The sequence below is a fragment of the Brachionichthys hirsutus genome, chromosome 16 (genome assembly GCF_040956055.1).
Source record: "Brachionichthys hirsutus isolate HB-005 chromosome 16, CSIRO-AGI_Bhir_v1, whole genome shotgun sequence".
NCBI lineage: Eukaryota > Metazoa > Chordata > Actinopteri > Lophiiformes > Brachionichthyidae > Brachionichthys > Brachionichthys hirsutus.
The window spans coordinates 11,156,417-11,168,012 of NC_090912.1; the positions used below are offsets into that span (position 1 = coordinate 11,156,417).

The 11,596-nt window shown below is 44.4% G+C and overlaps 1 protein-coding gene across 1 annotated transcript; it reads left to right on the forward strand.

Annotated features, from left to right (window-relative positions):
* Positions 1-1,546: 1,546 nt before the first annotated feature.
* Positions 1,547-10,464, forward strand: bcl2l12 (BCL2 like 12). Its single transcript, XM_068749874.1, has 7 exons — positions 1,547-1,713; positions 2,110-2,302; positions 4,124-4,340; positions 4,878-4,979; positions 6,382-6,458; positions 8,430-8,693; positions 9,398-10,464. The coding sequence occupies exons 1-7, from the start codon at positions 1,547-1,549 to the stop codon at positions 9,428-9,430; spliced, it is 1,053 nt and encodes a 350-aa protein (XP_068605975.1). The 3' UTR covers positions 9,431-10,464.
* The last annotated feature ends 1,132 nt before the right edge of the window (positions 10,465-11,596 follow it).

Here is an 11,596-nt window from a genome sequence, read left to right on the forward strand (position 1 = left end):
GTTTGTTTTTCTTCTTTGAAGTTGTTGTTTTGTTTGTTTTTCTTCTTTGAAGTTGTTGTTTTGTTTGTTTGTTTTTCTTCTTTGAAGGTGTTGTTTTGTTTGTTTGTTTTTCTTCTTTGAAGTTGTTGTTTTGTTTGTTTGTTTTTCTTCTTTGAAGTTGTTGTTTTGTTTGTTTGTTTTTCTTCTTTAAAGTTGCTGTTTTGTTTGTTTGTTTTTCTTCTTTGAAGTTGTTGTTTTGTTTGTTTGTTTTTCTTCTTTGAAGTTGTTGTTTTGTTTGTTTGTTTTTCTTCTTTGAAGTTGTTGTTTTGTTTGTTTGTTTTTCTTCTTTGAAGTTGTTGTTTTGTTTGTTTGTTTTTCTTCTTTAAAGTTGCTGTTTTGTTTGTTTGTTTTTCTTCTTTGAAGTTGTTGTTTTGTTTGTTTGTTTTTCTTCTTTGAAGTTGTTGTTTTGTTTGTTTGTTTTTCTTCTTTGAAGTTGTTGTTTTGTTTGTTTTTCTTCTTTGAAGTTGTTGTTTTGTTTGTTTGTTTTTCTTCTTTGAAGTTGTTGTTTTGTTTGTTTGTTTTTCTTCTTTGAAGTTGTTGTTTTGTTTGTTTGTTTGTCGTTTCCCCCAGTGACGCGCTGTGTGTTTGCCAGGTACTATAAATAAAGTTTCAGCGCGTTTCTCGGCGCGCGCTTTCTCCTCCCCATTCTGCGGTGACGCGCCCGCGGACCGGAGGGGAGACGCGTCCGAGCGCAGACACCTGGACCCAGGTACGGAGCCGCGTCCAGACCCCCGTGTCCCGTACAGGCTCGGGGCGTGTCGGTGGAAGGCTTCGTGGTTCGGGCTCGGTCGGACCGGTTCGTTACGTTTCGCCTCCGGTTGTGTTTGTGTGTTTGTGTGTTTGTGTGGACGTCAGGGAGCGGACCGTCCCGGCGAGGCGCGCCCTGTGTTCGGTTCTGTGTTTAAATAGAACACAAACCCGACGGGGAGACATTTCCTGGTCCCGGTCCGTCCCGTCCCGGTCCGTCCCGGCCCGGGCCGGCCGGTACAGATTTTTCTGTTTGCATCCCGGTGATAAGGAACCCGCACGTCTTCCTCTTGCTCGAACAGCGTCTGCTCTGCTGCTCATGCCGTCTGTCTGGCAGCGGCGCCCTCTAGTGGTGGGAGAGGTCTTTAGTTTCTTCTTCCTGCCTTTCGATCAGGGGAGTCGAACCTGTCCGAGACACTCCAGGTTTTCTTTCCAACCATCTCTCCAGCATTATATTTATTTTTATTTGTATTGTTAATTGTGGATGATTTATGTACGAAGGACTTTCAACGGAAACAAGACCGCAAGGGCTTTTTAGAAATGCTCCTCTTAGACAGGATGTTTTTTCGCTGTACTTGTACTGTAATACATGCTACTGTGTGACTGTACTTGTACTCTAACATTCTATCTAAGAAATATATTCATTCATTCATTCACTATATCGGTAGAAGGATGCTGAGGATGGAGCTGCCGCTCAAATACTCCACAGTTACAGAAAATACATCTTTGTAATCTGCCTTTGTTTCTTCACATGGTAGCGATGTCAGCCTCTGCAGAACTGCGTTCCTCCGTCTCTTCCCTCTCTCTGGTCGAGTATAAAGCCGAGACAAATCTGGTCCTCCAAGCCTTCCTCAAGCGCACCGTCGCCCTCCCCCTGACGGAGAGACCTGGCCGAATAGGAGGAGCCTACAGAGATCACAACGACAGGTGAGGCGCCTCACCTCTTCTGGCTTGTCTTGCGCTCCTCCATTTACTGCATGTGAAGGAGGTGGTGTGCAGTAAAAGGAGCAGAAACATCAAAGTGAAGTATTTCTAGAATGTTTCTTTAGATTATCCTTCAGGAATCAAAATACTTTATGCTTCCATTAGCTCGATCCATTCTAAGCCATGGCAACACTTTATTTCACTTCACATTCCTGTTCCACATCAAAGTGTTCATGGTTTTAGTCTGGAAGAGGTTCCCAAAGCAGGAGTTTGTCACAATAGTTGGAATGCGACTTTTCTGTTTCACAAAGTTGGGCCCTGATCTTGATCTGGATGTAAACCAAAGTTTGGTTTATATGTTTGAAGTCTAATAAGCTCAATTCATCGTTCCATTGACAGATCCAAACCCCAACTAAAGCCAAAGGATGGGCAGGATCAAAAGGCGGATGACGCAGCCTCGGGAGAAGAGAGGAAGACTGGTTTCAAAGACCGAATTAAACAACTGCCTCTTCGGAACTCCTTCCTCCGTCCTTCCAAAGACTCAAGAGGCTCACTGGACAGCAGGACAAGACGGCTCAGAGACCAGCTAGAAGTAAGGAAGACCCAGTAACATCCAGACTCCATGTTTGCCTCCGCCAAGGAAGTTATATTTCTGTCTGCTAGCAGCATTATTCAAAGCGTTACCGACTGAGCCTGATGAAATTGTCAGGAAATGTTCAGAATCTTAACCAGAACAGAGGACTACATTTTGGTGATGATCCAGAAGAGATCCTGGATTATGGATCACTGAAATATTCGGTAACATTGCAGTCAATGGAGATTCAAAATGTGTTGCTCAATATCTCTGTTGATTATTGATCGCTGTTTATGGAATTTGACAAAGCCATGATCAAGACAAAACATTTTTTTAACGTGGGTAGACTTGCGTTTGGGCCGCTGTGCATTTAATATTAGAGCTAGAGATCTTTAACAAGCACCATTTTGTAGCTGAGTCGGTCCCACATCGGAGCATCAACGGATTTGTTGCCCCCACCAAGGAGGTTCTGTGTTAGACGATGTTTGTTAGCAGGATTACAGGAAAACTGCTGGATGGATCTTGATGAAAAAAAATCTGAAGATGGGCCTTGGTCTAATTTAGATCCCGATAAATGTTTTAGAGCGATCCGTAAACCCGTCTGGATACAAAAAGAAGAAAATCTGGATTTTCCCATTTACTTATAAACATTATACCTTGTAAAATCTGCATTCAATTCACTCACCATCAAGGGGTCCGATATGAAAAATGTCTTCTGGATCTGATCCAGAATGAGGTCAGGAACAAATATTACATTTTAACATTAAAACCCATTTATGGATTCAAACATCTGTTCTAAAATACACGTCAACTCTGATTCACTTTGCCTTTTCATGGTTGGTGTATAAAGATTTTGGGGGGTGTCAGTGCCCGAGAGACACAAAATGACAAGTCATCATAGTACACACAGATTCAGAGAATAAAGTTTACGGAGCTCAGGTAAACAGTCTAGCGCAGCGGTCCCCAACCGTTTTCCTGCCACGGACCGGTTTCATGCCGTGAAATCTTTTCGCGGACCGGGGGGGCGGGTATACCGGTAATTAAATTTAAAAAGAGGAATATAATCTTACCAATAAACTTTATATTATGCACTTGCAATAACTATTAAATAAATATTTAATAGTTACACAATATCTACTCACCATAAATTGTGGTCCCAATAATTACTTCTGTCCTTCATGTTTTTTGTTTCATAAATTCCACATCCTTTTTTTTTAATCCAGGTTCTTGTTTTTTAATCCGGGTTCTTGTTTTTTAATCCGGGTTCTTGTCTTTTAATCCGGGTTCTGGTCTCAGGTTTGAACCCTTCATTGCTCGTTAACGGAGCGAATCAGCTGTTAATACCCGAGTTTTAAGTCTTAGTCCTGGTTTCTCTTCTTGGAGGTCGTCGGCGCCTCTTCTTCCTCCTCTTCTTCCTCCTCTTCTTTCTCCTCTTCTTCCTCCTCAGTTGGACTTTTTTCCTCGGCAAAGAAGCTCTCCAAAGACTTTTGTTTCTTTTTATTAATTTTTGCGAGTTCACGGCTGTTTTTTTTAGCAACGTATCAAGACGCGATTGTTACGTTGGAGAAAATCCGTTCGTTTTTTCAAAGTAAAACACCTTTTAGACGCTAATAATCGATACAACGGAAATTGTATACATTAGTTGTTCTTTCTGTGCGGCCCGGTAACAAATGCCTCACGGACCGGTACCGGGCCGCGGCCCGGTGGTTGGGGACCCCTGATCTAGCGTGCTCAGTGCAAAGCTGAAGGTACACATGAATTTAGGACGCGATCCTTGATGGTGAAAAAAATAACATAAAAATCAACAATGTAATCACCACAGCCGCTCTCATCCTACAGGACGACGCCTTCTCCCCTTCCTCGACATCTGAGGAAGATGAGAGTGAAAGGAAGCCGCAGAAGAAGCTGAGCCAAAAGAAGATCAGGAAAAGGATCTCCAAGTTCTTTAGGATAAAGTTGGACAAGGACAAGGAGGAGCATGAATCCAGTCCTCAGAGGCCTTCAACATTGTCCATCGACAAGGAACCAGCGCCTTCGCCAAATGTCACCTCTCCAAGTAAGCGCCTCCGTTGAACCCACACGCCGCTCCAGAATGAGGCGCCGTCGGAGCGTTGCTATCGTGAGCAACGCTAGCATCAGTTAGTAGGCCTCATGACACAGCTTATTATACACTCTGCTAGGGGGGGGGGGGGGGTGCAGAAACCAGCTCTGACATCATCACATTTACATCCACCCACCTGAATCAATGATCTTAGGTTCAGAGACTTTGCTGTCAAGGACCACGTACCTGTAGGGTGTAACAACGGGACATCAGGGGCAGGCGCACAACATGGCAGGTGTCTCGGATTTCATTGGATCAATCTCACGGCCGAGCATAACCATGAACAATGAAGGCACTAAATAAAATCTCTTTACACCCAGAGAGCAAAAGAGAGTTCAATACCCTAAATATACACGCTCCAACGTTGTTCATGTACAACAAAGTATTTCTGGGGCTGGTTGTGAGCGGTGTTCATGCGTATTTGAACACATGAGCTACATTTGAATGGAAGAATCGCGGCTTTCATCTAAGACGAATGTGTCTCATGTTCAGACCATCCCTCTGAGTTCTACAGCGACGTAGCAGAGAAACTGGACAAGATTGCCAAGAGGTCAACCAGTGTAAAGAAGCGTCCCAGCATCCAGTCGTCACCAGGTAACCACACGCACGAGAATTTATTTTGTCGAGCAGTAAAGATTCATCGTCGTGAGCAGTACTGCATTCATCTGGCGTTTTACTGATCAGGTTGCTGTACTGAGAGATTCGGTGTGTTTGTATAATTTAGGCTTGTGTGGCTGTAGGCTGCTGTGACGAAGCCAAAGGGTGCCAGCTGTCCTCGGAGTCCAAATAGGTCTTGACAATGCAGCTTTGAGTATCGCCAACCGTCCCTTGATAAACGGAATCGTCTCGTATTTGGACGCAGGCATACGCGTCCCGCGTTGAGCAGGCAGGGGACGCTTTTTATCCCCTATTTCCCCGAGGATCAAAAAGAACTGCTATGTGTCTATGTTGTCAATGAACAACACGGCGATTTTATATGAGAATTTACGGCAATACTTTTTCTTTCTTTCTAACTTGTCTGCATTTGTGCTCGAAAATGGCAACATACGTGACGTCAGTCACTGTTCGAGTTTCATGCAACTTATTTGTAATGCCTCTGGGCAGACTAGCCTATCATGTTTTATTAAGTGCTATTTCCAAGTTACGCCATCGAGGGCTGTGGTACAACGTGGTGAAACCTGGAACCAATGAGATGGAAAGACACAAAGTGAAGAACAGAGAGTGTTCTGAGGAGAGTGCAGTGGATTTATTTGTGCTTGTTCTCCCCCTCTCATCCAACCATAATTCCAAGAGTTATCCCTAAACACCAGATTCGCGAAGGTCTCGAGAGGAGATTCTGGATCATCAGGGTCTCAGGAAATCTGAGGAAGAGGAGGCAGAGCAGAGTGAGGGCCACAGGCACTGACCCAGCAACCTGCACTGGCTCAGAGACCGGGGGGAGGAGTTAACTCTTGTATTGAGTTTTGATTGGTGCTCGTGTGGTGGATCTAGCATGCATGAAGCCTCCAGGAAAGAGCTTTCAACCCGGGCCCAATAAGGGCAGCACGGCCCCCCAGAACACCCCAAGCCAAAACGGCACCCCCGAGAACGACCCCCGGGGGCCCTACAGGGGCTAACTGCAGAAGAAGCAGCCCAGGGTACCGGAGTGGCAATTACAGCAGTCCCAATGCCACGCCCCCACTCTGGGAAAAAGAAAAGGTCTAGCTGCAAAAGGTGCATGAATTATTCACACCAAACCATGTGTGCCAGTAGGATGCTGGGCTTTTCAGCTGAATAGCCATTCAGTGTTGGCATTCCGGTGATTCGTGTATCTACTGCCCAAACTACACCGACTGGTACTGCATTCAGCAAACTGGCATAAACGAGCAAACTGTTAGGGTTTATTCCGGCACGTAATCACGTTGTGGACTTCCATCTGATATGGAATTTCCCTACAAAACCTTTAAAGGTTGCGCTGTAACACCCGTCCCTCACCGACTGTCACTCTTTGTTTTAGTGGTGTGTGAAAAAGAAGATGTGGTGCAACAGCTGGTTCAGGTGCTCTCTCTCGAAGGAGATTCCATCAACACTAAGGTAGGTAGTTTATCACACGTGTATAAAGGTAAATTAGCCATTTGTACTTGGATGAGGAGTCTGCGTGTTCTCCCTGTGTCCGTTTGGGTTCTCTCTGGGTTCTCTCTGGGTTCTCCGGCTTCCTCCCACCACCAAAAACAGGCCGCTTTGGTGACTTCGTTGCGCTACATTGCCCGTAGGTGTGACTTGATTGTCTGTGTGTGGCCCCGCTTGTTCGGGGTGTACCCCGCCTCTCGCCCGCAGACTGCTGGGATAGGCTCCAGCATGACCCCCCGACCCCGTTACGGATACAGCAGCAGAGCTTAGATCAGGGGTGGGCAAACGTTTTGACTCGCGGGCCACAATAGGTTCTAAAATTTGACAGAGGGGCCGGACCAAGCACAGATGGATGGGGCGTTTGTGTGGGCTAATATAAATGACACATGAAAGCTATTGCATTAAAGGATTTGGCCTTTTACAGGCAGCATTACAGAGAAAAGGTCAAATGAATCAGGTTTAATTATAATACAATTTTATTTAATGATATAATTTGGAAAAGTTTGGCGGGCCGGATTAAAAAGACCAACGGGCCGCATATGGCCCCCGGGCCTGGGTTTTCCCATGCCTGGCTGAGATGAACCTTGAGGTGAATGAGTGAACCAGATGATTTGATTTCACCAGGCCTTGAGTTTCCACAGGAGGTGGCTTTGGTCTGTCTGACCCAGGCCTGGTGTTCTTTCCTCCTGCCTGAATGAATGGGCAAAGAGACTTTGCTGACCATGACCAGAGGTGAGAGGAGGAACGTAGATTGGCCGGTAAATCAAGAACTTTCGGCTCAGCGCCTTTTCACCACGACAGACCGATACGACGACCGCATCACTGCGGCACCGATCCGCATGTCAATCTCACGCTCCATCCTTCCCTCACTCCTAAACAAGAACCCAAATACTGGAGCTTTGAGTCATGACCGAAGGTGGCAAAGGGTGGGGTAGATATTTAAGTCCAGGGGGAACTTGGCAAAATCACATTTCCAGTCCATGTGCAGTTTGTACATGACTAGTAGTCCCAGTCGGATAACAGGAATAAGAGTTGATGGGGACAGAGTGGAAGCAAACACGAAAGCTTTATTGTTGCAATTTAAAAAAGACAGTGGAGTGAAAAATGGAGCGGGAGAACCTTAAGGGGAAGAAACGATACATGCGCTATGATGAATGAACACATGGTCACAGAAGAAAGCAAATCTACGAACTAACATATACTGGTGGCCGGCAGGAGAATGGCACCATAGGAAGACTCATTCACGGGGAGTCGGCCAGGATACTGTCCACAATACGGGGGGGTCCTCACTTTGCGACTCGTAGGATTTAAGACGGGCTTTCTGAATTTTAAGTTTAGCGACAAGGAATCGCTGTTGCTGCTGTGGCGTCATGAGAGAGTACGTACGTACATGTACAGTATAAATGGCCTATACGTATGCAAATATAAAAAAAGTGACCACACAAAACGTCTGCCGATTCTCGGGGTTTCGTTTAGCGACAGTATCTTTTAGCAATGAGGACTTTGAAACGTGGTTCCGTCGCTAAGTGAGGACCAGCTGTAATTACTATTATATAAACTAAGCATAATAGTTTCACCAGACTTGACACATCTGGTGTAATAATGTGGATAAACGGAGCCCATGGCAGTTCTAGGGTTAACATGACAGCAGGAAGCTGAACGCCGATGTGAGCAGAATGCCCGGAATGCAAACAACGTTTGTTCCTGATTGGCCGGTAGACGGCTGGAGCTGGTCTGGGAAGTTCCCTCCCCCCCAGTAAAGGCACACTGCTTTGCTGCCCAGCAGGTAGAAATACCTCAGTAGAGCCACATCAGATACAAATCTGATGAATATACAAGCAATAAAACCACGAGGTCGTGCAGCTCATCTGCATGCGTGTGTGAAGTACCGGCTGGATTTCTAAATCATTTGAAATGTATTGAATTTGTTTCCAGATCCAGTCCAACCCTTTCCTGCGCTCCAGCTTGTCTCGCCTGTCCTACCCATCCTTCGCCAGGCTTCTGGACACATTCAGTAGCAGTCACATGACTGAGGCGCTCGTGCCGCAGCCTCCTGCTAGTCCGACGTTGCGGCGTATGGCCGTCACCATGGAGGTATCACGAAGGATAGTGACGGCGACCGGAACACATCGCATGCAAGGCTATGCAGAGTGCTACATGGAGAACTTTGCCCCTTGGGTCAAGAACCACGGCGGATGGGTACGTCATTTAACCCCTTGATGCAGAGCTGCTTGGATTCAGATTGCAGCTGACATAACAGAAGTATTCTGCTGAAGACGGTTGGTTCATTCAAGACGAACCTATAACCAAATACAGGAAACGAGGGGTTAAAATGAACGCTCGATGGCGCACGCTGATAAAGCGAGCTTTTTGTCAGCCACACATTCACAGACTGAATACACAGCAGCAACAGGTCAGCTGCAAATAATTGTGTATCCTGTATATAAGTACTCCTAACGATATTAAAATATGAGACTCTAATGGCCCAACCCAACAGCCAATCAAATGCTACCTGAGGCCAAGCCATCCTCCAGTTCATGACATCTAAACATGCCCTTTACCCTGGAATCAAACCAAATCCAGCCATCGTTTCACTTATATAACATCGTAAAGACATCTTTCTACTATTTTATGTATCTTGACTTACAGAAATTGCTTCTTATTTGCATATAGTTTGATACAGTGTTACAGTAATTTCCATATTTCCATACATACTGTATGAAACACACATCCTGCACAGTTTGCATGGTCGTTTGATACGAGGCACCATCAGGGATGTTAGGCATACTTGAAAATGCAGTTGTTTATTAGTATTTGCAGTAGTAGAAATAATAGTTTTAAAGATTAAGCTTTATATTCCTTTCTTTTTAACCTTTGAGTTCCTGTTTTTCTTCCTTTCTCAGGAGAAGCTGATGGATTTGGAAGAGTACGACTGAGTTCGTAGAGATTCCAGGCCTCTTTATTCCTGGTGGAGCTACTCTTTATTCATGCATGGATAAGCCTTTCCACCGACTCTCATATGAACTGGGACAAAATGCATCTGGAGTCCGCTCACAACTTTATTGAGAGGAAAATTAGCTTGGAGTCGATTCACCTCTCGGCCCCTGGATCAGAAGCTGTTGCTCGTGCCGAAGAGCGTGACCCTCCAGCAGCGTCCCACAGAAGCATCTTTATTTTTCTATTGTTGTTTGTTACATAACGTTGTCCCAAGGTAGACTTGTCTCCAATAATGAAGGTAAATTAAACTGTCTGATTAAGACTTTTTCATTTGGTGCATCAATGTACAGGAAATACCAACTGAATCAAAGCTCTTTTTTCTTTTGAAGTTTTGATTGAACATACTTGAAGTCCCTGATGCAAATACCAGTGTCTCCATTCTAGTCGTAAAGCCCGAACCCTCACTGTCCCCAAACTACGGCCTCCTTCCACATCTGGCCCGGCCCCCTGAACAATACCAGAGATGATTTATTTAGGGATTTCTTTGCATATACAGTATGTAACAGAAACATAGGACCATCCATTTTCAGGGGGCAAATTACCCTTTAAAGCAGCCAAACAAAAATCAAGACTGCACATTCCACCCCCACCCGACCTCCCCCGCCCTCCAATAAGGTCTGGTCCGAAAAACACCAAAATTCCAGCGGCCCAAAGAGCGACAAAAATATAGGACCACTCTAGAATTTCACTTCAATAAACTTCATTCAGAATATTGTCACATATTTTTATACAACACTTAATGGTACACAAGATTGCATTGTCAGAAAGGAAGAAGGTAGGATGGATGAGTTAGAACACAGAAACCTGTCAAATCGCAGAATTGATCGCAAGCTAGGCCGTTCACACCAGGTAGTTGGCGAATACCTGGCAAACAAAAGTATGATACTGAAAAATCTTCTAGTTGATCAACAAAGATTTGTGATTGTGTTAAAAATAAAATATCGAATCCGAAAGCAAATGTGAATAATTTGGGTCTTGAAATACACCCCCAAACAATAAACAGGTTTCTAACTCATATTGATTCAATAAGCTTTGTTGAAACCCCATAATAATAGAAAAACACAAAATGACCGAATTCACTTGGGGGGGGGGGGGGGGGGGGGGGGTGGAAAATGTGGAAAATGGTAGAAACTGGTCAAAAAGTTATATTTAGCGACAAGAAAAAGTTTAATTTAGATACCCTAACCCTACAAACGGTATTGGCACCATGTAGACCACGTGTCAAACTCAAGGCCCGGGGGCCAAATGTGGCCCTCCAAGTCATTTTTTGTGGCCCCAGAGAGCTGTGTGCAGACATTTGTTTTTGTAAAATGCTGCTTCTGTCACATGTTCTTAACAGCCCACATTTGTTGGTTGTTCTGCAGTTCTGCCCCTCCCAACTGTGACAAAAGAGTTTTGAACAAAGTTAATGCCATAACTTGTGTTGGATGATATTTTTCTTTATTTATTATTTAATATTATTTACTTGAATAAGTTTGATTATTGATCGATGGAGTAGTGTGGTTTTCTTAACCTGATCAATTGAAAGGATTTATGTTATAATAACAGCAATAATCTATCCATATATTTTTACAACTATACAATTGAATATGCAATGTTTGTAACTTAAGTAGTGAACTGATCAAACGGAAAAATTCAGCAACATAGCAATAACAATAGCAACTCGCTGCAGTCAGGAAATCAATAATCTGCTGGCGGTGACTATTGAAAGTTATTTGAACGTTTTTGTTTTTTCCAGCATGTGCTGAAATATTGATCCCAGCGCCATATGGTGCTCAGGATCAGCACTGGACAGCTCCATAGGTAGTGGGCTACAGCGGTCCCTCATTTATCACGGGGGTTACATTCTAAAAATAACCCGCAATAGGCGAAATCCGCGAAGGAGTCAGGTTTATTTTTTTTTTACAATTATTATCTATGTTTTAAGGCTGTAGACCTTTTACCACACACGTTATATTGTACACGTTAAAGCCAAACGGACTCCACCCCTGCACCCTCTGATTGGCTATCTCATAATCACTTGGAACATTTCTGGTCCCTTTCTTGAATGCTATTGGACACGTGAGCTGTCGGTCAAAACCCTCAACCGGACTCGTCATTTCCTT